The 27,373-nt window shown below is 48.0% G+C and overlaps 3 protein-coding genes across 6 annotated transcripts in view; 1 reads left to right on the top strand and 2 right to left on the bottom strand.

Annotated features, from left to right (window-relative positions):
* Positions 1-27,373, top strand: part of snx11 (sorting nexin 11) — a 61,356-nt gene that overhangs the window by 15,528 nt on the left and 18,455 nt on the right. The window lies entirely within an intron of this gene.
* LOC116981835 (zinc finger protein 862-like) lies at positions 1,506-15,340 on the bottom strand. 2 transcript variants are annotated; one of them, XM_033034961.1, is made up of 6 exons: positions 14,972-15,337; positions 14,180-14,314; positions 9,309-9,470; positions 6,288-6,467; positions 4,655-4,828; positions 1,506-3,564 (listed from the first exon to the last, which is right to left on the bottom strand). In XM_033034961.1, exons 1-6 carry the CDS (start codon positions 15,084-15,086, stop codon positions 1,808-1,810), a joined length of 2,523 nt encoding a protein of 840 aa, XP_032890852.1. In that variant the 5' UTR covers positions 15,087-15,337; the 3' UTR covers positions 1,506-1,807. The 2 variants fall into 2 exon arrangements, with proteins under 2 accessions (XP_032890852.1, XP_032890853.1); XM_033034962.1 differs by lacking the exon at positions 6,288-6,467 and having other exon boundaries at positions 14,972-15,340.
* On the bottom strand, positions 15,598-24,832 carry LOC116981837. The gene is made up of 2 exons (XM_033034968.1): positions 23,916-24,832; positions 15,598-16,393 (listed from the first exon to the last, which is right to left on the bottom strand). The coding sequence occupies exons 1-2, from the start codon at positions 24,370-24,372 to the stop codon at positions 15,837-15,839; spliced, it is 1,014 nt and encodes a 337-aa protein (XP_032890859.1). The 5' UTR covers positions 24,373-24,832; the 3' UTR covers positions 15,598-15,836.

Raw genomic sequence — 27,373 nt, 5'->3', positions numbered from 1 at the left:
TAATTGCCTGCCGCTGCTGCCGAAAGACAAAATGACCCAAGAGCTGAGTTTTATCATTGTAGAATCGCAGTGCTGCTGCAGCACTGACGAAGGTCGTTCGGCCCTTCAAGTCCTCGCCAGCTCCGTGTAGGAGGAATCCTGTTAGACCCGTGACTTGGCCCATGATTTTGTGCGGCACGGTGGCGCAGCGGTAGAGAGGCTGCCTTACAGTCGTGTTCGATCCTTACTACGGGAGCTGTCTCTACAGAGTTTGTACGTCCTCCCTGTGACCGTGTAGGTTTCCTCCAGGTGCTCCGGTTTTCTCCCACATTTCAAAGACGTACAGGTTTGTAGGTTAATTAGCTTCTGTAAAATTGTAAATTGTCCCAATGTGTAGGATTGTGCTAGTGTACGGGGATCGTTGGTTGGCATGAACCCGGTGGACGGAAGGGCCTGTTTCCACCAGTGATGTAGACCAGGCATCTTATGAATCCTAATAGTGTGCAGCATTGCAGTAAACAACTTTATCCTCATCTTTCAATCCAGGCAACAAGAATTTAACCACTTTCTGATTGTTTTATTGGATAATAAGTATTCTGTGAAACATTCAAAGTTACTATAGAAAGACAGCAGCCTCCAGAAGCATTCATTATAACACAATACACTGTGCTGCTTGTGTGACAGCATGGATTCATCTCAAAGATCTTTTTGTTTTTATTGTGCTGAACTTCCACCCAATTCTCTTCCTAAAATAATATATGTAGAGGGGTGGATTGAATGCTACTTTATTGTCATGTGCACCTAGATACAGTGAAATGCTTTGTTTTCCATACAATATACACAGGTACGGATATAGCATGGAAGCTTGTTGTCTCTGCATTGTCTCACAGACACTGCCTGACCTGCTGAGTTCTTCCAGCGCTTTGTTTTTTTGCTCAAGATTCCAGCACCGACACTCTCTCTTTATCATTAGTGCTGAAGAAAGAACTGCAGATGCTGGAAAAATCGAAGGTAGACAACATTGCTGGAGAAACTCAGCGGGAGGCAGCATCTATGGAGCGAAGGAATAGGTGACGTTTCGGGTCAAGACCCTTCGTCAGACTGATGCGGGGCTCACATCACCTATTCCTTCGCTCCATAGATGCTGCCTCACCCGCTGATTTTCTCCAGCATTTTGGTCTATTATCAATAGTGCTGTTCTATTTGAAATAAAAAGAGCGATGGAGAGTTTTTGGTCAGGTCACAGATTTTGCACCCAGAATTTCTACATTTGGGTACTAGACAGTCTGATTGAGATTTATAGGGGCGGCACAGTGGCGCAGCGGTAGAGTTGCTGCCTTACGATGCCAGAGATCCGGGTTCGATCCCGACTATGGGATGCTGTCTGTATGGAGTTTATACCTTCTCCCTGTGACCGACCGCATGGGTTTTTTCCAGGTGCTCCGGTTCTCCACCACACTCCAATGATGAGCAGATTTCTAGGTTCATTGGCTTTGGTTAAAAATTGTAAGTTGTCCTAAGTGTGTAGGATAGTGCTTGGTGGTCGGCGCAAACTCGGTGAGCCAAAGAGCCCGTTTCCACGACGTATTCTCTAAAGTCTAAAGAGATTCCGTGAAATGGATAAAGGTTCCAAGAGGAGATCTAGTAGAGAAGGGTTTCGGCCCGAAACGTTGCCTATTTCCTTCGCTCCATAGATGCTGCTGCACCCGCAGCGTTTCTCCAGCACTTAAAGGTTCCAAGACTTTGGCCACAGATTGGCTTCCCTTTTCCTTCTGCCCTGTAACCCATGGCAGCCATGGAGACCCGGAGCAGGGTTTACAGCCTGTAGCTAGCCCTGGTGGACGGCCAGCTGGTGGCAGGCAGCTGCAAAGTTGAACTCTGTGATGGGAGGCCCGTGCATGGCGATCTTCAGGAGGTTCTCCAGCGAGCTGGCGGAGAGCGAGTGGCCCAGCCTGTTCCTCAACATGTGCTGCCTGTGGAAGGTGGCGCCGAGACCGGCCGTGGCGACGGGCAAGGTGAGGAAGCGCTCGGCCAGCGAGCCGACCACCGGGAACATGAGCCGCTGCTTGAGGGCCAGTCGGCACACGTCCGTGGTGCTGGCGAGCGGCTGCAGGCCCGGCCGCCACTCCACAAAGTTCATGAAGCTGATCAGCTCCTGCTTGCAGCTCATCTCGAAGCGCTCCTTGTCGCCCTGGCCGCCACCCCCCAGCGAAGCAGACAGGTAGTCGGTCAGCGTCTGGACGTGGCGGCTCTTGGAGTCGGAGGCGTGCGTGGGGTCCAAGACAGCGGTCAAGGCGGTGATGGTGTCGGCGTCCCGTGGCTCGGCGAACCTGGCCCTCAGGTCGCGGCTGAGGTTGTGCAGGAAGGCGGCGCATGTGGTCTCAGCCTCTGCCCGCTGGCGGGGCCCGCTCCTTATCGCTTGTCCCTGAAAGGTGAAGGAGCCGTCTGCGTCTCCGTCTGCACCAGTCGGCAGTGTGGCCACAAGGTTCTTCAGCATCTCCCCAGCTCCGTCCCCGCCCCCGCCCAGCTTGTCGATGGTGGTCACCGTGGATTTGAGCAGAGGGTGCACGATGGAGAAGTCAACGTCGTCCTGGCTCTGGTAACTCTTGCCCAGGATGGACATCTGGTGGAGGACGTCTGCCAGAAAATGGCTGCAGTGCAGAAACTTGTAGGTGCACATGGCCTTTGCCAGCGTCGCACCACGGGCCGAACGGCCGTCCCGGAGCAGAGGGATGAGTGTGTCAAAGTTACGGATTATGGCTTCTACCGAATCTGCCACCGTGAGCCACCTGCACGGTAAGATGTCCGTGTCCCGGCCTCCCAGCACCTTGCGCACGGCGTCCAGCCCATCCCAGCCTTGGGATGAGCGGGCCAAGAGGGTGTAGAGCCAGTCGAGGAGGTGCTGGTACTTCACCAGGTAGGGGACAGTGTCGGCTGCAGACACACAGCTCAGGGCCAGCCGGTGGGCCACGCAGTGGACAGACAGCAGGCCGGGACTCTGCACCCTCAGCTCGGCCACCGCTCTGCTCCTGCACTCGGCAGACACCGCCGTGCCGTCGATCGCCAGCCCGCACAGCAGCTTCACGTCCAGATCCTTCTCCTCCAGCACCTCCCTCAACGCCCCCGTTATCCTGTCCGCCGTCACCTCTTCCTCGCCCCCCACCTCCTTCACCGCCAGCAAATAGGTCTTGGGCTCGTAGCCTCCCGCCACCTGCTCAGTGATTCGAAGGTAGAGGAAGAGGCAGGGCTCGGCCAAGCAATCTTCAGACTGGTCAACCAAGACACTGAAGCAGTTGCAGGAGCGCGCCCGTTTCAGGATCCCTTCGTCCACCACCCGGGCAATGGCCTGCTGCAACTCCTCGATCGACCTGCCGCGCTGGTAGATGCTGAGCTGGTCAACCATGTCGCCCACACCCTGGCTCAAACACAGCTCGTTCAGAGCCTCAGTCGAGGAATTCGGCATCATCTCCTTGGCTGAGAAGTACACGTTGCGCAGGAGGTAAGTTGCAGCCAGCTCCGACTTCTTAATGCACCCAGCCGGCACCTTGGCAGCAAGGGGCAGATCCCTCTTGCAGCTGGTCTCACCTAGAGTGTCAAAACAGAACAAAAACCACAATTCAATTCAAGTGTCAGAGAGATGTGCTCTTCATTCCTCTCCCCTCATCCCCAAGAATGAACCTGGACCATTGGGACATCATGGTCTTCATGGGCAAGTTGGGCCGAAGGGCCTGTTTCCACACTGTGTGACTATGAGGTCCTGATCTTTCTAATTAAAATGGCATGAATGTTGATATTAAACCACTCATTTCAACGCCTTAAGGAATGAGCTGGCACATGAGAATGAGGACATGGGCAGCCCCACTGGTCCATTGCTTGCCCCTGCTGTTGTAGTCCACCCTTGCATACATTTCCACTCTGCCATGTTAACCCTTCATAAAGGAGGAAGAGCAAAGATAAAAACGCAGGCCTATCAAGCAGCAAACATTGCTGGGACCACCTTGCAGCCTCCACACTTGCTCATGGCTTGATGATCCCCAGCCAGCCAGAAACTGGTTTACTTTGAGGCAATTGGAGCCACTTTCCAATGCAGAGCAGTAAACCTCTCATTCCAAATACAGTAGGTCTTGTCTGTAAAGATGAGGAATGCTCACATTAGTATCTGAAATCATAGCTCTCTATGGGACTCGTGATCACGTGCTTGTACTCCACATGTGGGGCACGTGATCACGTGTGTGTACTCCACATGTGGGCCACGTGATCACATGCTTGTACTCCACATGTGGGGCACGTGCGTGTAGTCCACATGTGGGACGCGTGATCACGTGCGTGTAGTTCACATGTGGGACACGTGATCATGTCCATGTACTCCACATGTGGGACACGTGATCACGTGCATGTACTCCACATGTATATCACCTCCAGGAGAGGAAGCCTCATGTTGTCAGGGAGTTACCATCTCTAAGTTACTCCTTGGGACTGACAGTGGTTTCACCATCTTCATGTTGCTTCCAAGTTGAGATCATCCAAGTCAGCACACCTTTGAACCCTATGATGTTTTGCTGCAGCATGCCATGCCAGGACAACATGGGATCCACTGGGGAATGTTCATCAACACACATTATACTTTGCAAATACTTTACAGAGTTTTCATGGAAACTCTGCGATATGAACATACCTTTGCAAAATTGATTTCTCCTCTTGAAGGTGGAATCCTCCTTTCTCTGTGCTCTATATTGGTCCTGAGATAGTTCCTCTGGCAGTTCAAAAGATCCTGGGAATTCTTTGTATAAGCCACGTAAATGCCGTTGAGTCCCCAGTTGCTGTAGAACTTGTGTGAGTGTCTGCTTCCCTAGAAGAAAGGATACGCAAGAAATAGATAGTGTTTGTTTCTGCTGTCCCCTCCTTTGGTGCTGAGGTACAGGTCCAGGGTGTGGGCTATTGGTTAAAATCTATTGGAAGGAAACATTTTTCATGTACAGGCTTGCTTTTGCAGTTCAATGTTTAGAACCTGGACAGTTATAACAACTGTTTATCTTAGACAGCTCTCTGAACTTCATCCTTAGAACTGACTTTGTCTAGCATCAAACCAGAGTGTTTAATTTTGTTTTAGTTTAGAGATACAGTGCAGAAACAGGTCCTTTGGACTATCAAGTCCGCACTGACCAGCGATCCCCGCACATTAACACTATCCTACACAATTCACCATTATACCAAGCCAGTTTTTAGTCTTTGGAGTGTGTGAGGAACCCGTAGCTCCCGGGGAAAACCCACGCAGGTCACGGGGAGAACTTACAAACTACACACAGACAGCACCCGTAGTCAGGATCGAACCTGGGTCTCTGGCGCTGTAAGGCAGCGGCTTTACCGCTGCGCCACCAGACCGCGTGGTTCGAGACCTGGTTTATGTGGCAACCTCAGCACCAATGTTGCAACCAATGGAGCTTTCCAGGCACGTGGTTGCCATGTGAATGGCGTGACAGGCAGCGAGAAAAGTTTGAAGAGCAGGGAAAGTTTCACTAAACATTTATCACTCCAGCACCTCACTGAAACAGATTATATACACATTTGCATCTTGCTGTTTGTAGGAGCTTGCTGTGAGTAAATTGTCGCATTTCCAACATTTACAGCAGTATCTATATTCCAAAAGTGTTTAATTGGTAGCTAAGTGCTTAGAGATATCTGTAAACGGTAAAAAGGGCTATAAAAATGCACATTTTCTCTCTGTATTGTTACTTAGCCTTAATAGATAAAGACCCGTGGGTTTCAGGGTAATACAACAGCATGGATTAAGAATCGGTTAACAGATGGAACAAGATTTTTGAGTTGGTAAGATATAAGGCTGTGAAGGAATCAATGCTGGGACCCCAGCTGTTTACAACCTGTATTAATGGCAGATGAAGGGACCAAAACTATTGCATCTAAACTTGCTGGTGATATAAAATAAGGTGGGAAAGTAAATTCTGAGCAGGGACAATTTCCAATGTTACCAGAAGCCAATTAACCTACAAAGCTGTCCGTCTTTGGAGTGCGGGAGGAAACCTGAGCACCCTGAGACAACCCGGATCTGTGGGGCTGTGAGGCAGTGGCTCTACCGCTGTGCCACTGTGTTCACAATAGAAACAGAAAATGCTGGAAATACCACAGCAGGACAGTCTGCATCTGCGGAAAGAGAAGCAGAGATAATGTTTCGGGTCAAAACAAAGACCCTTTGTCACAGCCGATGAATATTTTCTGTTTTTATTTTGGATTTCTACAAATTCGCACCTGACTTGCCAGTTTATTGTTGCGGATCTATTCAGTGGCAGTACCTGTGTACGGAGTGCCTTGGCTCTGATGCCCTTCAGCCAGAGACTCTTCTTGCACCATCCGCTCGTGCCTACTGCGTGCTGCAGTCGTGCGATAAATGGGAGTCTTGGTTTTCATGATCTCGTCCGAGGGGCTGTCTTGGAGCCATGGTTTGTGCCTCTGACCTGGCAACGTTTCCCAGCCTGACGGACACAATGCGGTTATTTCTGCGTCGAAGTGGTCTACAGCCAGCTGAATGACTGCCTGTTCCACTGCAATCTTCCCCTCAACATGGGGGAACCATGAAAGGTAACTAACTGCTCCTCGTCCAGTATTATAGATACATAGAAAATAGGTGCAGGAGTAGGCCATTCGGCCCTTCGGGCCTGCACCGCCATTCAATATGATCATGGCTGATCATCCAACTCAGTATCCCGTACCTGCCTTCTCTCCATACCCCCTGATCCCTTTAGCCACAAGGGCCACATCTAACTCCCTCTTAAATATAGCCAATGAACTGGCCTCAACTACCTTCTGTGGCAGAGAGTTCTCGGTCCTCGGTTCTTATCCTCGGTCCCTTACTCCTCTGGGAGGAGGTGACTCCTTCTGAGCGAAAGCTTTTCACCATACCTCGGTACACGTGACAATAAACTAAACTGAAAGGAAGTTTTATCAGCAGCCCCCTGTTATCCCTAAGTGAGTAACTTTACTTTGCCTGACAGCAATTCACAGCAACACATCCAGAGGTTCTGATGGAGGATACACTGGAAGGAGGAGAAGGATTTTCTTTTTACTACTTGGAACGCAGTGGTAGGTTCATAAGTTCATTGGACGTAGGGGCAGAATTAGGCCATTCAGCGCATCTACTCCGCTCCTCAATCATGGCTGGTCTATCTGTCCTTCTCATCACCATTCTCCTGACTTCTCCATAACGCATGGCACCCATACCAAATTAAGAACCAACCAATCTCCGCTTAAAAAATACCCATTGACTTGCCCTCCACAGCCGTCTGTGGCAGTGCATGCCACAGATTCATCACCCTCTGACTAAAGAAATTCCTCCTCATCTCCTTTCTAAAGGTACATGTTTAGTTAGTAGGTAGACAAAAATGCTGGAGAAACTCAGCGAATGAAATAGGCAACGTTTCGGCCCGAAACCCGGAAGGAAATAGGTAACGTTTCGGGCCGAAACCCTTCCGGGTTTCGGCCCGAAATGTTGCCTATTTCCTTTGCTCCATAGATGCTGCCTCACCCGCTGAGTTTCTCCAGCATTTTTCTCTACCTTTGATTTTTCCAGCATCTGCAGTTCTTTCTTAAATGTTTAGTTAGTATATTAGTACTCTGTCTGCCTGGCCGCCAGTCTCTTCACTGAGTTTAGAGGCTGTGCTCTTATTTCTGAGGTTGTAGGTAATGGAGTCCCACAAGAGACTTAAAGACATAACCTCAGCTGGCATTGGAGAGCCATACACAGTGGGTGATGTGTTGACAGAGATGCACCTTCTGCATAAGATATTAAACTTTCTTGAAAATGCATAAATAATTTTGGATGATTACTCTTAACTAAACAGTCAGATTTAAAAAAAAAGTGCCATCAAACTGCAGCACAAGCTTCTTCCCTTCATTACATCAAGGTCATAAGTTGATAAGGAATAGTAGAATTAGGCCATTCGGCCCATCAAGTCTACTCCGCCATTCAATCATGGCTGATCTACAGTATCTCTCCCCCCTAACCCCATTCTCCTGCCTTCTCCCCATAACCTCTAGCACCTGTACTAATCAAGAATCTATCTATCTCTGCCTTAAAAAATATCCACTGACTTGGTCTCCACAGCCTTCTCTGGCAAAGAATTCCACAGATTCACCACCTCTGACTAAATAAATGTTTCCACCTGTCTTTCCCAAAAGAATGTCCTTTAATTCCAAGGCTATGACCTCTAGTCCTAGACTCTCCCACTAGTGACCTCTCCACATCTACTCTATCCAGGCCTTTCACTATTCTGTACGTTTCAATGAGGTCCCCCCTCATTCTTCTAAACTCCAGTGAGTGCAGGCCCACGCCGACAAACGCTCAACATAGGTTAACCATTATTCCCCTTCCTTGACCTTGAGCTGAGCCAGACTATTTATCATCTTGTTTGCCGTCCACCACAAAGACCAGCTGGCCCCTTCTCCCTGCTGCTGGCCACCATTGCCCACCCACTGCTGAAACTCTGCAGACTCATGCATTCCTGACACTCCTAAATCTTCACTTTCTAAACTTCAGTTCATCCTCAACACATATGTAAATACCACATCAGTCTGAAGAAGGGTTTCGTCCCGAAACGTTGCCTATTTCCTTCGCTCCATAGATGCTGCCGCACCCGCTGAGTTTCTCCAGCAATTTTGTCTACCTTAGATTTTCCAGTATCTGCAGTTCCTTCTTGAACATTGTAAATAACACATTGAGCCTGTCACCAAGAGAGTGTGAAGGAGAGTCACAGAGTGACACATCATAGAAACAAGCCCTTCAGCCCACCTCGTTTAGTTTAGGTTAGAGATACAGCACAGAAACAGGCCCTTCGGCCCATCGAGTCCGCGCCGACCAGCGATCACCCCGTACACTAACACTATCCTACACACCAGGGACAAATTTACAATTTTTACCAAAGCCAATCAACCTACAAACCTGTACGTCTTTGGAGTGTGGGAGGAAACCGGAGCACCTGGAGAAAACCCACGCAGGTCACGGGGAGAATGTGCAAACTCCGTACAGACAGCACCCGTAGTTAGGACTGAACTCGGGTCTCTGGCGATGTAAGGCAGCAACTCTACCGCTGTGCCAACAAGCGTTTTGTTCATCCAAATTATATGAACATATTAATAACACATTGAGCTTGTTGTCAAGAGAGAGTGATGGAGAGTCACAGAGTGACACGTTAGAGAAACACTTTTACCTTCCTATCTACACTAATGCCTCCAGCTTGTATTAATTATGCGCTGAGAGTCCTATTCCATAGTTACGGCCGGGCATTGTGTTTGTGATGAGTTAAGACAAATAGATTTACCTGCGTAGATCGTCTTGTGGGAGCTTGCTTCCTGCTTGACCGCCGGTACAGGGTGATGGGCGTTAGCTGCCTGATGAACGGGGGGCTGCATCAGTGAGACTTCATCAGATGATGAGTCTGACAAATCTGAGATACATCGCCGTTCCTGCTGCTCAGAAGGAACTTTGGATGGAAGCAATTCGGAGGTGAGTACCGCAAGCTTTAAATTGTTACACGTACACACTAGTGACAATTTATAATGATACCAAGCCAATTAACCTACAAACATGTACGTCTTTGGATTGTGGGAGGAAACTGGAGATCCCGGATAAAACCCATGCAGGTCACGGGGAGAGCGAACAAAGTCTGTACAAACAGCACCCGTAGTCAGGATCGAACCCGGGTCTCTGTTGCTGTGAGGCAGCAATTCCATATTGTGGGAGCTTGCTGTGCATAGTGGCTGCCCTGGTTCCTATAGAGCACCGGTGACTGCTCCGTCTTCTATAGTACAACAGTGACAACACGGGATGTGATTAATTGCCTGTAAAGTGTCTTGGGACATGGTGACATCATGAAAGGTGCTGTGATTGCAGTTCATTTGTTTACTTGTAAAAGTGAGACCATGAACTCCACTCTCAGTGTTCACTTTCTCAGCTGATTAGACCAAATAGCCTGGGACATTCTTGAAAGACTAATGACTCTCTGTCTTCTCTGGCTGACAGCTGATCCATTCCAGTCATTCCGATTGTTCAGACCTTTTACCTTTTAGCTTGGACTCCCCCCCTCAAAGGAGATTTAAAGAAACTAATCAGTGATTTTTTTATTGATTTTTTTTATCTTGCAGCGGTAAGTGTTGATAAGCTTCTCCCACCGAGTAAGAGTCACAACTCGACCTGAACGTATCCTCACTCTTACCCAGCAGAGGACACTGCCTACGTATCAGCATCTGGCATGAGGGTGTTGACTGAGAGAGAACTTACCACACAGAGGGAGGCTTAGAGCTCAGAAATACAGCGTGGAAACACTGAATCTATGCCCAACAGCAACCACCCGTACATTATTTCTATGTTCGACACACTAGGGGTGATTTACAGAAGCCAATTAACCCACAATCAGCCATGATCACATTGAATGGCGGTGCTGGCTCGAAGGGCCGAATGGCCTACTCCTGCACCTAGTGTCTATTGTCATATTGTCACAAATCCGCACGATTTTGGAAAGCGGGAGGAAACCAGAGCACCTGGAGAAAACCCACAGGGTTACAGGGAGAACGCACAATCACAGGATTACAGAGATAACATACAAACCACAGACAGCACCCTGACCATAATCAGGATGGAACCTGGGTCTCTGGTGCTGTGAGGCAGTGGGAGCTCTACCACTGCGCCACTGAATCGCCCTCTATCCAGGATTAGGCTCATTGCATCAGTTTGATCAAAAGAGAACTACCCAACCTATTTACACCTGTAACCTTGCTCGTTCCCAAGTACACATCCAAGTGTGATGAAGGCCTCTCCCTCCACCACCTTTTTAAGTCAGCCAGTCCCAGATTCCCTGTCCTCGGGGTGAACAATAATTTTCCTTCTCTCTTCTCTATTCATTTTACTAATTACAGCAAAACTCTGGTAATCCGGCATCCTCAGGAATTTGGTACTAATGAAGATGGCGCCTGCCTGTGGCGACATTTTGCCAGTTATGTACTATGTTTACATATTCTGTTGTGCTGCAGCAAGTAAGAATTTCATTGTCCTATCTGGGACACATGACAATAAAACTCTTGCATCGGACCGCCAGATTTCCATGAACATTGCTCCCATTGATTTGTAGGGGTGTCAGGGGTTATGGGGAGAAGGCAGGAGAATGGGGTTAGGAGGGAGAGATAGATCAGCCATGATTGAATGGCGGAGTAGACTTGATGGGCCGAATGGCCTAATTCTACTCCTATCACTTATGACCTTATTACACTAACGCATTTAATTCACTTTAAAAAAAAAGAGTAGAGGAGGGAGTGTAATAAAAAATTTTCCCAACCAAGTGAGTTTAAAGGGAGTGCAGGAAACGGGGACCCCGGTGAGATTCAAATGGGCAGTGGAACGGTCCATGGTTAGTTTAAAGGGAGTATGGAATCAGGGCCCCCTGTTTGTTGTTTAAGAGCGTGGGAATGGTATTGCAGTAAATGTAAAGGTAGCGGAGAGAACAGGGCCGCCAAGGAGTTTCAGCCGAGTGTGTAAACGGGCCCCCAGTGCGTTTAAACACAGGTCTACTGAATGCCAAACTATTGGGATTTCAAAGCAAAAGGTTAATGAATTATTGGAATTTTACCAAACTTTAAATCTCTGTTTAAATCTCAGTTTTCAGCTGTGCTGAGGGAAGTAGGGATTCACATATTTCGTTTGTCAGGGCCGCTCATATTTTTATACATCTTAATGACATTCTTCTCCTCTTTTACAAATAAAATAACTAGATTTTCCAGTATATCCTCCGAGCAGACGCCTGCAATGACGACCTGCAGATTACCACACCAGCTCTATACTTGGTGCATTCAAACTTTCAGCTCTCTAGTAATTCATTCATTTCATCATCGTTGAAAACATTAACGACACAGTGGCGCTGGTTTCCAACGGGAACGGTGACGGACGCACCACACATCTCTGTCCTCCAGTTACTGCGGATTTTGGTGTGTGTGTGCTTTATCATCATTCCGAACAATGCTACGTACGACAGTGATCGCATCTTCGACTGAAGTGTGGATGGCCGTTGGCTCGCTAGGAGCTCATCTGCCCTTTGACAGGTCTTGTTTTTGGTCCTGCTGGGGGTCCACAAACCAGGTGGGGGAGACGGTTTAGTCACCGATTATCCGACCATGGAGCAGGTAGCACGGGATTACATGGTACTTGTGGCGGGGGGGGGGCGGGGGGGGGGAGGAACACCCCCCAACCTGACGTAGTAAGCCAGGTAAATGTAAATATGCTTTTGTTTTTTATTGGTGGCAATTTGTCTTTAATGTCCTGAAAGCCAGAATCATGCTTTGTTCATATGTCCAACATGATCGTCTAATTGGAGACAAAGTTGCCACTCTTCACATAATTAGCCCAGACATAGAAAGTTGTGTTGCAATTTCACCCGAACCAAGGCGGCATAGTGCGCAACGGGTGGAGCTGCTGCCTCACGGCGCCAGAGATCCGGGATCCATCCCCGGGTAGCTCTGTTTTCCTCCCACACACAAAGACGTACAGGTTTGTAGATTATTTGGCTTCTGTAAAATAGTAAATTGTCCCTCGTGTGTAGGACAGCGACAGTGTACGGGGTGAACGTTGGTCGGCATGAACTCAGTGGACCAATTGGGCCTGTTTCCACACTGTATGTCTAAAGTGTATCACGGCTGAGACTAGTTGTATACAGGAAGGCATAACAAATGTCAGTTTGTACTGTATTACTGTCAATGTCAGGATACACTGCAACACGGAGGGAGCCATTTTCTATTATCTTTTACTCATGATTTTGGTTGGAAATGAGTGAAAAGGCAATCTGAAGAGGTCCCTTCACTGTGCATCTACGAGTCACAGTCATCAAGTGATACAGCGTGGAATCAGGCCCTTCGGCCCAACTTGCCCACACCGGACAACATGTCCCAGCTACACTAGTCCCACCTGCCTGCATTTGGCCCATATCCCTCTAAACCTGTCCTATTCATGTACCTGTCTAACTGTTTGTTAAACATTGTGATAGTCCCAGCCTCAATTGTACTTCCGGTGGCGCTGGTGCCAGCTGCCTCCACCTTCAGCCCAGTATCTTTTTTTTTTTTCATTTTTTTTTAATTTTTATGTTGAAGTGTGTTTTTTATGTTTTTTTTAATGTTTTAATGTGGGGGAAGAGGGTACGGTAAGGGGGATACTGTCCTTCCGTCGCTTCCTGGAGAGGATGCGACTATTATTCGAGTCGCGTCCTCGCCCCCCCCCCCAGCGGCCTACCTACTGGATTGGCGCAGCCTTTCCTGCCTGGACCGACCAGAGCTCCAGCAGCGGCGGGACAGCGCTGATACATCGCGGGGCTGACGATGCCTTACCGGGGATCGCCGTCTGGAGCCCGGAGTGCTGGGCCTGCGGCACCGACATCCTGGAGCTGTGGTTCGCGGAGCTCCCAACGCGGGCGGTGCTGACAAACATCGTGGGGTCCAGCGACTCTGCCCGGCTCGGCCTGCGGACTCGGGAGCTGCGGACTCCGGTGGGAGGTGGCTGATCGAGAAGTCCGGGCCGCTGAGGAGGATTTTCACCGTCGGGGTTCGGCGTCGGCGTTCCATCAGCCCGGCGAGAGGGCCTGAGCATCGGGCCGCCCGGGGTGGCGACTGCGGGTGCTCGGAAGGCCCCGACCACGGGTGAACATCTGGGAAGATCGGAGGGGAGGCTGGCTGGACTATGGCGCCTTCCTCACCTTGGTGCCATTGTGTTATGTTGTGTCATGGACTTTCTGTGTTTGTGCTTTTTTTTTAAATTCTATTTTATTTTTAATATGTTTTATTATTTATTATTTATTTATTTTTATGATACTGACTGTAAAGGGAAATTCATTTTGTTGTCTCTCATTGAGACAATGACAATAAATTTGAATACAATACAATACAATACAATACAATGACCTCCTCTGGCAGCTTGTTCCATACATCCACCATCCTTTGTGTGAAAAAGTTACCTCTTGGTTTCCTATTAAATCTTTTTCCCTTCATCTTAAATCCATGCCCTCTGATCCTCGATTCACGTGCACTAGGCAAGAGACTCAGTGCGTCTACCGTTTTGTGATTATGCCATGGTACTATCAATAATATCCCATTTGCCTTCCAAACGGGGGCCAGAGCCTCCCCAGCCAGCACCTTCTCAGCAAATGCAAAGCCTTACCATTGTAAAACTGATAGGTGTAGTTGCGAGATGCCTCCTCTGTCTTAACTCGCTCTGCCTTACTCTGGCCACCTGTGGCTACCGCTTCATGCGATGTTCCGGGCATCTCCTGTTGGCTTCGCAGATCCAGTGGTGCTGGCAAGGTGCAGTTGAATACAAGTGTCATTGCAAGCAACAGCAACGTGGATATTTAGAATAAAAGCTTCCCTTCATGTAACAAAAACTCCACCCAAGCCGCATCCTAGATCAGGATCAAAATTCAGCAACATTTAAAATTGTTCAAGGATTGGACAGGCAAGATGCAGGAAAACGTTCCCCATGTTGGGGGAGTCCAGAACCAGGGGTCACAGTTTAAGAATAAGGGGTTGGCCATTTAGGACTGAGATAAGGAAAAACTTTGTCCCCCAGGGAGTTGTGAATCTGTGGAATTCTCTGCCACGGAAGACAGTGGAGGCCAATTCACTGGATGTTTTCAAATGAGAGTTAGATTTAGCTCTTAGGGCTAACGGAATCACGGGATATGGGGAAAACGCAGGAATGGGGTACTGATTTTGGATGTTCAGCTATAATGCTGGCTGGAAGGGCCGAATGGCCTACTCCTGCACCTATGTTTCTATGTTTTAAAACTAGACCACTGGAACGGTGAGGCAGCAGCTAGTTTCTCCAGCTTGCTTGAATTTCCTCCCACATCCCCAATTGTGGTTTCATTGTTGCTTGTTATTGGACAATACTAGCTCATTTGTGGATCTGTGCTTCTGCCAAGCTCTACCTCCTGCCCAGAGTGCCACCCACCTGTGTAAGACGGGCAACTGTGCTCCGGCTGTGGTTCGACCCCCTCCTGCTTGAACCGTTTGGGTTTGTGCTGCATGGCGGCATCTTGCTGTCCCGTGAGGCGTGCCGATGGCATCTCGTCGGAGGAGCTGTCAGATGTCCCGGCCGCTGGTGCCTGCCACAGGCCGTGCTTATCACTGGGCACTACAGGAAACAGGGCAGCGCCTGCTATAACAATGCCCCCGTCCACAACTCTATCATGCGTGCAACATTTAATCAGCCCAGTTCAGCTGCAGCCCGAGCTGGGTGCACAGTGGCAGCATGGTGGGGCGGCGGTAAGGTTGTTACCTCACAGCGCCAAAGACCCGGGTTCCATCCTGACCACGGGTGATGTCTATCTGGAGTTTACACATTCTCCCTGTGACCGGGTGTGTTTTTCCCCGGGTATCATAGAGTCGTAGCCTGGAAACAGACCCATCGGCCCAACAAGCCCCACCTGCCCACATTTGGCCCATATATCCCTCTAAACCTGTCCGGTGCTCCGCTTTCCTCCCACACTCCAAAGATGTGTAGGGTTGTAGGTTCATTGGTTCCTGTAAATTGTCCCTAGAGTGTTGGATAGAATCAGTGTACGGGGTGATCGCTGGTTGGCACAGACTCGGTGGGCCGAAGGGCCTGTTTCCATGTGGTATCTTTAAACTGAACTAAACTAACCTGAGCAAAGCCAGACAAAAACTATTTCTAAAAAGGATACAAAGTGCTGGGGTAACTCAGGCAAGCATCTCTGGAGAACGTAGACAAGTAACATTTCTGGTCGGGACCCTTTTTCAGATTGAAAATGGACACTGCCATGTCCTCAGTCATAATGTGACTGAGACTTCTGTGTTTACCTCATGGATTCATTGGGTATACAAGACTTGCTTGGGTATACAAGACTTGCTTGGGTATACAAGACTTGCTTGGGTACACAAGACTTGCTTGGGTATACAAGACTTGTTTGGGTAAACAAGACGCTTGGGTATACAAGACTTGCTTGGGTATACAAGACTTGTTTGGGTATACAAGACTTGCTTGGGTATACAAGACTTGCTTGGGTATACAAGACTTGTTTGGGTATACAAGACGCTTGGGTATACAAGACTTGCTTGGGTATACAAGACGCTTGGGTATACAAGACTTGCTTGGGTATACAAGACTTACTTGGGTATACAAGACGCTTGGGTATACAAGACTTGCTTGGGTATACAAGACGCTTGGGTATACAAGACTTGCCTGTATAAAAGTGTGCGTCTTGTTCCTCCTGCTCCATCCCCTCTGCAGTCTGGTCACGGGAGTCTTCCTCCGCTTCCTCCGGCCGTTGTGTTGGTGTTCCTTCTCCATAATACTCTGGGACATGCTGTGCATCTTGCAGGTAGAGAGAGGGAGTCACAAGCATGGGCAAACCTGTGACAGCCGATGGATAAAAGCCCATTAATATTGGTTCTCATTCTGTCTGCCTTATCCAGACAACTGTTGTTGAATGACAGCTGCTTTCATCGCCGTCTCTTAGTAATGTAGTAACTCACTCTGCAGAGATACGTTTAGTTTAGTTTAGATACAGCGCGGATATAAGCCCTTCGGCCCACCGAGTCTGCGCCGACCAGCGATCCCCGCACATTAACATCAGTCTAAAGACGGGTCCCGACCTGAAACATCACCCATCCATGTTGTCCAGACATGCTGCCTGACCTGCTGAGATACTGTGGCTACAGAAGAAGTTGTGTGAAATGTAGATGGTGTCAATGGACAGGAGGCTGGTTTGTGGGATGGTCTGGGCTGCGTCCACAATTCTCTGCGATATTTTACGGTGTTGGATGGAGCGGAACACAGGCTGTGATGCGGCACTATCAGGATGCGTCACTATCCTGCACATTGGGGCCAATTTACTATTACAGAAACTAATTAACTTACTGACGTTTATTTCTTTGGAGTGGGTGAGGAAACGGGTGCAGCCGGAGAAAACCCACGCGGTCACAGGGAAAACGTACAAGCTTTGCACCCGAGGTCAGCATCGAACCTGACGAGGGTGGCATGGTGGCGCAGGGGTAGAGTTGCTGCCTTACAGCACTTGCAGCGCCAGAGACCAAGGTTCAATCCCGACTACGGGTGCTGTCTGTACGGAGTTTGTACGTTCTCCCCATGACTGCATGGGTTTTAGAAACATAGAAACATAGAAAATAGGTGCAGGAGGAGGCCATTCGGCCCTTCGAGCCAGCACCGCCATTCATTGTGATCATGGCTGATCGTCCCGTATCAATAACACGTGCCTGCCTTCTCCCCATATCCCTTGACTCCACTAACCACTAGAGCTCTATCTAACTCTCTTAAATCCATCCAGTGATTTGGCCTCCACTGCCCTCTGTGGCAGGGAATTCCATAAATTCACAACTCTCTGGGTGAAAAGGTTTTCTCCGAGATCTTCTGTTTCCTCCCACACTCCAAAAACGTACAGGTTTGCAGGTGAATTGGCTTGCGTTTGTATACTTGGTATAAGTGTAAATTGTCCCCAGTGCGTGTAGGCTTGTGTTAGTGTGCGGGGATCGCTGGTCGGTGCGGACCCGGTGGGCCGAACGGGCCTGTTTCCGCGCTGTAACTCTAAGCTAAACTAAAGAACCTGGGTCTCTGGTGCAGAAAAGCAACAACTGTACCTCTGTGCCATTGTGTTAGTAGGGAATAGCCCCAACAATTATGGAGAACAACGATAAATGAACAAGTTTGGATGTCGTGTGGCTTGAAGGAGACCTTGCAGGTGCTGTGGAATATGCACCTGAAGCTATCGTCCTTCTAGGTGGCAGGGTTTGGCAGCTGTTGGAATAAACTGGGCCAGTTACGACAGCACGTTGTGCAGATGGCTTCAACTGGAGTCACTGTGTGACGGTGTTGGTGGAGGGGATGGATGTTCAAGGTGGTGTACGGGTTGCTTTATCCTAGATGCTGTCAGTCTTGAGTGTTATTAGAGCCGCACTTACCCAGACAAGTGCAGGGTATTCCATCGCCCTCTTGACCCATGCTTAGTAGATGGTGGAAAGGCATTTGGATGTGAGATGGTGAGTCAGACTGACCTGCGTTTGTGGCCACAGTATTTATGTGGCTTGTGTCCCTTTGAGTTTCTTGTAATTTGGGAGATTGATGATGAAGGGCTCAATGATGGTAGTGCCATTGGTAGTGGGCGGCTCCACTCCCCATCTCATTTGGCCAACACTATTAGAGAAATGAGTTTAAAACACTGAAGGAAATATTTCATTGTGGGATGCTTTTTAAAGGAGTCTTTTCATCAGGGAAACCTATGGTAACTGCTCGACATTCTGCTCTGCCTCCTTGTCACCCAGCTTTGATTTGTAGCCATGCCTGTGCTGCATAGCCTGCCTGATTATTTTAGCTATTTGTCATCCTCTGTGTGATAAAGTTCCTTCTGTAATCCACCCAGAATTTATTTTTCCCCAGTTTCAAATGTGACCTTTGCTTCTATCATTTTGCCATATTGTAAAGTAATATTTAGGATTTCCACTACCTAGTCCATTTAATACTTTATATATTTCAATCAGATCCCTCATAACTATCCTCTCTTTACCCTCTAGTGACTGAGCCTTTTAAAATCTCCTCATAACTCATTCTCCCTACATCCGCAATCATTCGCAATGCTCCATTTTTAAAGGACATCCTTTTATAAAGTGAATAAATCAAATGGTAATAGTGAACAGCATTACAAACAGAAGCGAGGAGAGGTTATTTGATTTTACACTGCCCCGCATGTGATAATTCCTGCTCGTCTACCTGCTTTCCCCAAGCCATCCGTTTTGCAGAGAAACAAGCAACTGCAGATGCTGGTTTGCAACAAAAAAAAAGCACAAAGTGCTGCCATAATTCAGCGGGTCAGGCAGCGTCTCCAGAGAATATGGACAGGTGACATTTCTGTCGGGACCCTTCTTCAGACTGATCGTAGTGGGGGAGGGGAGGGGAGGGGAGGTGAAGAAAGCTGGAAGAAAGGAGGGGCAGGATAAATAGGTGGATACAGGTGGTGGAGGAGGAGGGTGTTTGATAGGCGGATGGTTGAACAAAGGCCAGAGATGAAAAGACAAAAGGTGTGAGATGAAGATAGGAGAGATATGAACTGTGAAGCCGGAGGAAGGAATGAACGTGGAAGGGGAGGGGTGGGGCGAAATGGGTGCATGTCTGGGTGGGGCACAAGAAAGAGGTGGGGGGTGGGGGGGGGGCGGGGGATGTGGAGTGGGAGTAGATTTGTAGGTCAGTGACCTAATGGGGGATTCAATGGTCATAATGTTGGGTTATTCCAAGTGGAATATGAGGTGGTGTTCCTCCAGTTTGCGTGTGACTACATACACTCTGTCCATGTTGTCCAGAGATGCTGTCTGCCCCACTGAATTAGTCTAGCACCTTGTGCCTTTCTTTATCTGATGATGGCCTTCCCTGAGATGCTGCCTGCCGAACACCTTGAAATTGCTCAATTTGAGTGCGTAACGCACCGCCTGAGAGGGTGGTGTTTACACGGCAGAGATCCTCACAGCATTTAAAAACTATTAACGCAATCAACGTGAATCACTGAGGCATTCAATGGGGTTGCGATCCAGAGGGGAGCTGTTACCTGTTGAATTATAATAACAATAGTAATAATACACTTTATTGTCATTGTAAATACATACAACAACATTTCAGGCGCACTGCCCGAGCGGAGCTCTAACGTAACAGATAAATAAACGACAATGGAAACAACAGGATGGTCCCAGCAGGACCATCCAATTGGACCAAGTGGTGATAAATGAATGAATGAATGAATGAATGAATGAATGAATGAATGAATGAATGAATGAATGAATGAATGAATGAATGAATGAATGAATGGATGCTTTATTTCCACATGTGACAAGTCACAGTGAAATTCTTTGTTTTGCGTACCCAAGGTATGCAAATAGTCACCACATAAAGGGCGCCCAAGAAAGTATCAAAGTATCCAGTGCCAAGTCCTCCTTTGTTCTCCCTCCCCCCCCGCCGGGTCCTTCTTTGTTCGCCCCTCCCCCTTCCCTCATGGCGTTCCGTCCCCCCAAGCTGGGTCCTCCTTTGACAGATACCTGCTAGCTGGTGTGGACAGGTTGAGCCAAAAGGCCCATTTCTCTGCTGTATAGCAGGCTAGAAAAATATTTTCCCCAGGGTGGAACTGTCAAAGTCTAGAAAGTATGGCTTTAAGGTGACATGGGCAAAGTTTAAAGGAGATGTGTGGGGCGTGTTTGCCCACAGAGGGGGATGGGTGCCTAGAACCTGCTGACAAAGGTGATGGAAGCAGAGAGTAAGATCAATTTTAGAGGCACACGGATATGCAGGCAATGGATCACGTGCAGGCAGAGGAGATTAGTTTATCCTGGCATCGTGTTCGACATGGATATTGTGGGGCGAAGGGACTGTTCCTGTGCTGTACTGTGAAGCGTTTAGACTTTAGAGATACAGTGCAGAAGCAGGCCCTTCGACCCAACAAGTCGATATCTACCAGCAATCACCCCATGCGTTAATACTATCTTACATACGAGGGACAATTTACAATTTTTACTGAAGCCAATTAGCCTACAAACTTGTACGACTTTGGAGTGTGGGCGGAAACCGGAGCAACTGGAGAAAGCCCAAGCAGTCACAGGGAGAACGTACAAACTCCATACAGACAACACCCGTAGTTAGGATGGAAACCGGGTCTCTGGCGCCGTGAGGCAGTGACTCTACTGCGGCGCCACCCTGTTCTATGATGCTTTGACTCAGAAGAATCAGAAAATTATTGCGATAGAGAGAGTTGTTGTGATGTGGTGACTGAAAAAGCAGTAGCAGCAGACTCACTGGGAATATTCGAAGGGGAATTGGATCAATACAGTGGGACAGCCCTAGCAAAGGACCAGCATAGCGAATAGTTTCTCTTGTGCTCTAACATGCGATGATTGTACGTGTGTGGGGCTTTAAGTGTTAAATGCATTATTGGCCTTCTGCTGCCGTTAGCGTATCGCATTTTAATTTTCTACCATTTCACTGAAGCTGATGTAATTTTAGCAGATAATAGTTGCTCTGCTACCCTCTTATTGGAAAGAAGAATGTGGAATTAAATTTTATTACTCCTGAAACATGAGAACCTTTGGGGAGTTAAGGAGTGATATTTGAGGGAGAGGCGATGGTGGGTGGTCTGAGCGGAGAGAATTGAATCAACCCCTTGTGCCGGCTTGATCACATTACACATGTCAAACCACTCACGCAATCTCAGCTACCCAACATCAAAAGCAGCACTGCTCTGCCTCGGCACAAAAACAGGATTAAAAGCTCTGGTCTCTTACAAAGAACTACAGTTCTTCCGGTGAAGGCGCTGTGCACACGGCAGCCAGCCAGCAGTCGCTTGTCTTTTTCTGTTTTTCAAATGTAATTGTAATTTCAAGTTTTCGTGCACCTTGTTGGGTGTTCTGACTGGTGGCAGATCGATTTCCCCCCGTGGATGAATAAAGTTCTATCGTATCGTATTGTAGTAAGGGAATGGAAACTAGCCCCATTCCTGGTTCTGTTGTATTCTGCTAAGATCATCTGTAAATGGCCGCAAACAGCAATTTAACATGGAATTCTCAATTGGTTGTGGTCTCATGTACCAACCATTGCCTCAGTCCCTGATAAGGTCAACTTCTATTTCACTGACGCACAATGTGACCTTAAACTAGTCTTGATTTTATCTGTAAAGAACGAGGGTTTTTTTTTTTGGACTGTCGAAATATACGAAGAGAAAAACAACAGGATGTGATTTTTAATTTAGATAACTTGTAAAAAGACCCTCCTTTGTTGGCCATTAACCTTATAACTGCTGCATTGCTGAGCGTAACTTGGGGAGGTTTAGTCCCTGAAGTTGGAACAGGCTCTGAGCATTGTGTGTACTTCCCTGGATCGACTGGGGAGCAGATCTATCACTGCCATGTATCCCTCTCCTCCCTCCCATCCACTTGTTTCATTAACACAGCTGTGCCACACAAAGAAATGTCTGAAGAAAGGTTCAGACCCGAAACGTCACCTATTCCGTTTCTCCAGAGATGCTGCCTGACCCGCTGAGTTACTCCAGCACTGTGTGAAACGTCATCTATCCATGTTCTCCAGAGATGCTGCCTGACCCGCTGAGTTACTCCAGCACTCTGTGAAACGTCACCTATCCATGTTCTCCACAGATGCTGCCTGACCCGCTGAGTTACTCCTGCACTGTGTGAAACGTCACCTATCCATGTTCTCCACAGATGCTGCCTGACCTGCTGAGTTACTCCAGCACTCTGTGAAACGTCACCTATCCATGTTCTCCAGAGATGCTGCCTGACCCGCTGAGTTACTCCAGCACTGTGTGAAACGTCATCTATCCATGTTCTCCACAGATGCTGCCTGACCCGCTGAGTTACTCCAGCACTCTGTGAAACGTCACCTATCCATGTTCTCCACAGATGCTGCCTGACCCGCTGAGTTTCTCCAGCACTCTGAAACGTCACCTATCCATGTTCTCCAGAGATGCTGCCTGACCCGCTGAGTTACTCCAGCATTTTGTGTCTATCTTGTGCCACACAAAGAGTGGAGATCAGACAATATTTAACACCAAGCCACGTATCAAGACATTTACGATAGCTAACCAAAGGCTCGATAAATAAATTAGGTCTAAAGTGCATATTCCAAAACTTTGGACTTTGGCAAACTGAAGGATGGCCCCAACATTGAAGTGGGAAGAATTATAGAAGTGTTTAGTCAGGGTTTGGTGTAGAAGCATCTTATTATATTCTTCAGGCATCTCACAGATTAAAACATTATCATGCTTATTTGATAATATATTATCAAACATAATAAGCACTTATTACAAATGCTTTTTTTTATTAACTGCTTCAGTAAACCATGTTTGACGCTTGTATGGTCGTGAGTAGTCGCTCAAAGAGTCGCACCTTTTTCTGGTCACCGCTGGATTTTCAACATGTTGAAAATTTTCGGCGACCTGCTGCGACTATGACGGGTGCCGACAAGTCGCCGAAAAAATCGCGTAAGTGGGACAGGCCCTTTACTCAGTCGTATTTATGGGAAAACTAGATGAAGGAGAAAGCAATACAAGGAGAGAGTTGCAGAGAAGCTAGAGAGGAGTATGAAAGTTAGTAGGCATCATTTTGGACCAAGCAGTTATTTTTATACTTTATCCCCAACGCCCATTGATTGAGTAAATGCCGCTGTAGAATGAGTTGGAATGTGTAGTTTCAATGATATGAATTGAATTTTTGCAAACAAAGACATAACCCTGCTCCCCAACCCATCTAGTAAGTTGCCATCTCCACTCTCCCACTAACCTTTTCTTCATCAGGTTTCTCCATAGTATTGGGAGTTGGCCCTGGACACCCAGGAGTCTCTCCAGAGGTCACCCGAGGTCAGTCTGAAGAAGGGCCTCGACCCAAAATGTCGGCCATTCCTTCTCTCCATAGATGCTGCCTCACCCGCTGAGTGATTCCAGCATTTTGTGTCTATCCTGAGGTAAACCTGTTCTGACCGTGCTAAACCAGCCTTTGTTGCCCTGACTATTTATTATTGATCTATGACGTACCTTTAGAAAGATGATGAGGAGGTATTTCTTCAGTCAGAGGGTGGTGAATCCGTGGAATTCATTGCCACAGACGGCTGTGGAGGCCAAGTCAATGGGTATTTTTAAAGTGAAGGTTTTAGATTAGTTGGGGTGTCAGAGGCTGTGGGGAGAAGGCAGGAGAATGTGGTTGAGAGGGAAAAATAGCTCAGCTATGATTGAATGGCGGAGTAGACTCAATGGACTGAATGGCCTACTTCTGCTCCTATGACGTATGCTGGGCAAGTACACGGAGGGCGTGGGAACGAGTGAGTGAGACTTTGGAGAGGGTGTGATCGGAAGGGGACGCGGGGTGAAATACCGTACCGGGCCTGTGGTTGCTGGTGGTCAGGTAATCGGCCTTCTCCCTCGGCACCCGCCTGTAGGCCAGGTTGTTGCGGTTCTTCCAGCGGCACAACCACCCATTGGTGGGTTTGAACTCGATCCCCATCTCATCGGCAAGGGCCTTGGCTTTGGCCATGAGCACCGGCCCGGAGATGGGGCCTTCCTCCTTGCTGGCCATCCAGAACCAGCTGAGCAGCGCGTCGTCGATGGTCTGGTTCTTGCCCTCGCGTTTCCGCTTGCGCTCCAGGTTCCCGCCGCGCAGCCATTCCTCCAGAATGCCCTCTTTCTTCTTGACGATTTTGGAGATGGCGGAGGCGGTCAGTCCGTACTCCTGGGCGATCTCCTTCTGCTTGAAGGAGGGGTCGTTCAGCTTCAAGATGATCTGGACTTTCTGTGCCAGCGTGATGGCGGTCCGTTTGATTTTGACCGGGGCCTCCATGCCACCCTGCACTGCAAGGGCAAGAGGTGTTTACACAAAGCCAGCTACTAAACTCCCAGCCATAAACCACCTTTTCTAAAATGCCTGACAGCCAGTGTGGTTGTATAATGGATGGGTTTGTTTTTGTACAAGCTAGGAATCAGACAGCATTTGCAGCAGAGGCATGATGGCAGCTAACAGGCTCCAATGTGGCTGCTTGCAGAGTGTGGAGAAAGAATGTGCTTCTCAGCTTGTGCTGCACAGATCAGGAACAAAGAGGTCTGTGAAACGTGAAGTTGATGCTGAGCAGGCTGTAGGGATGTGCTTTGTGATGTGAAATAAGTGATCTCATCTGAAATTTGATACCACAGCCTTACCCTGATAAGATCATCTCGAACTTGCCGACCTCCACCTATGATGCTGGGCAAATGTGGATCTAATCAGCCACCGGTGGTATGTAAGAGAAGCAGATTATGGTCTCTTTATATTAAAACATTGTAAATAAAGGAGGAAGAAAGCGCAGACCAACTTGATCCTATGAAGCAGCTTATCTCCAACAGCCTGTCAGTCTATTAGCCTTCAGAGTATTTTAAATAGGCCTTAACCATCTCAGTACTGAATGATATGCAGTATCCAATATTAAGGACACATTTGTGTTTTATTTACAAAACTGGACATTAAAAGATAAATACATATAAAATATATTAGAACAAGAAACAGGGATGCACGGTTTAGCAAAGTGTTGAACAGACAGCAGGTAACAATAAGAGATAGTGAGACGGCAAGGACAGCAGACGTAGAGAAACAGACTAGTGAATGTTTGCAAACGACTTATTCAAAGTACAAGCTTAAATATACGGAGACTTGTACATCAAAATGGGGAGAGACGCAGAATGTAACATTTTACTCACATACAGGTACAGAGAGAAATCAAGGTCACAGGCACGCACGCACACACACACACGCACACACACACACACACACACACACACACACACACACACACTGACACACGCATACTCACACACACATACAGGCACACACAGCCACATACGCATACACACACGCACACATGCACATACACACACGCATATTCACACACAGGCACAAGCACATACACACACGCGTGCACACGCACATACACACCGCATACTCACACGCACACATGCACATACACTCACAAACACATACAGGCACACAAACACATACGCTCACAAACACACGCAGATACACACACACACGCACGCATTCGCACGCACACACACACGCACACACACACATACACACACACGCACACGCGCACACACACACACACACACACACACACACACACACACACACACACACACACACACACACACACACACACACACACACACACACACACACAGCTCTGTTGCTGTTTGATTTGTATGTTGTTAAACTGCTGTATGAGTTGGAAAAAGTTTTAATCACCAGAGTTTAATGTAAATAAACTGGAATGCTTCAGACCAGTTAATCCTGAACAGGGTGTGGTTTTTAACCCTCCAATCTCTGAGTTTCCTTTGCAGCTAAATGAGAAAATAAGTTTTGTAGTGAAGTAACTCAGTTTTGTAGTGAAGTAACTCAGTTTTGTAGTGATTAACTCAGCGGGACAGGCAGCATCACTGGAGAGAAGGAATGGGTGACGTTTCGGGTCGAGGCCCTTCTTCAGACTGAAGTGTACTCTGGGAATAGATATAGGTGCACAGTGCAAAGGACCGTTCAGCTGAGCTGATTCACATCATGTTCACTCAAACAGCTCCACACGACCTCCGCATTGATTGTACCCAACAGCCTCCATGACAATAATGGGGATTTAAAGTGAATGGTGTGAATTTGCAGATATATTCAGCAAGTCAGAAAGACAGTAATAATCACAACTACGTAGTAAACTGTAACTAATTTGTAATCACTGAAGTACTTTTGAAGTGTAGTCGCATGTAATGATTGAAAGAGGGCGTCACGGAGGCGCAGCGGTAGAGTTGCTGCCTCACAACGCCAGAGGCCAGGGTTCGATCCCGACTGCGGCTGCTGTCCGTATGGAGTTTGTACGTTCTCCCTGTGACCGCGTGGGTTTTCTCCAAGATCTTCGGTTTCCTCCCACATTCCAAAGACGTGCAGGTTTGTAGGTTAATTGACTTGGTATAAATGTAAAAATTGTCCCTAGTGTGTGTAGGATAGTGTTAATGTGCGGGGATTGCTGGCCGGTGCGGACTCGGTGGGCCGAAGGGCCGGTTTGCACGCTGTATCTCTAAACTACACTAAATGTTGTCACCTACAGCTCTAGCTGCTGTGCCATTGTGCTGCCCCCTCCCTGTGCTGCCTCCTTCTCCCAACACTAAGACTAACAATGAGAATCGGTATGTTGATGCTGATGAGGGAATGAAATTACATTGTCTGTATTAGTTGCCATGGTAAAGGTAACATTATCTTGGACCTGTGTACCTCTGGTGGAAACCACAGCATTGAAGGCTATCATATGAAATATCTTTAATACAAGCTGCATAATTGTATCTGAATTAAGTTATTTGTTCATTTTATTTATTTTGAACATATATTGTCTCAGAACATTGCCAGCCAGACAACAACTAATTGGTGTGGTGGCGCCTAACGGCAGCGGCTCGACTGCAGTCCGTCTGTCTTTTTATTTTGTTTTTTTATTTTTGTCTCGTTAAATGTATGTTTTTGATTCTAGTTTTATTATTTTTTTAGCTGTGTCAATGTGGGGGGGGGGGGGGGGGGGAACCGTTTTAAATCTCTTCCTTGTTTTGGGACCTGACTTTTTCTCTGACGGGTCCCCGATGTCGTTGGGCCTAACATCATGGAGCCAGCGGCGGCCTCCGGCCGGAACTAACCCGAGGGCTCCAGTCGCGGAGCCTGCGGACCTGCCATTGTGGAGTTGGCAGAGCGGGAGGAGCTGTGGTGGTGCGCGGCTGCGACCCAACTTCAGAGCTTCGGAGGCTCCGGCCGCAGGCACGGTGGACGGTAACATCGCCCTGGT

Source organism: Amblyraja radiata, chromosome 16 (genome assembly GCF_010909765.2).
Source record: "Amblyraja radiata isolate CabotCenter1 chromosome 16, sAmbRad1.1.pri, whole genome shotgun sequence".
Classification (NCBI taxonomy): Eukaryota; Metazoa; Chordata; class Chondrichthyes; order Rajiformes; family Rajidae; genus Amblyraja; species Amblyraja radiata.
This window is presented reverse-complemented; position numbering and strand designations above follow the sequence as displayed.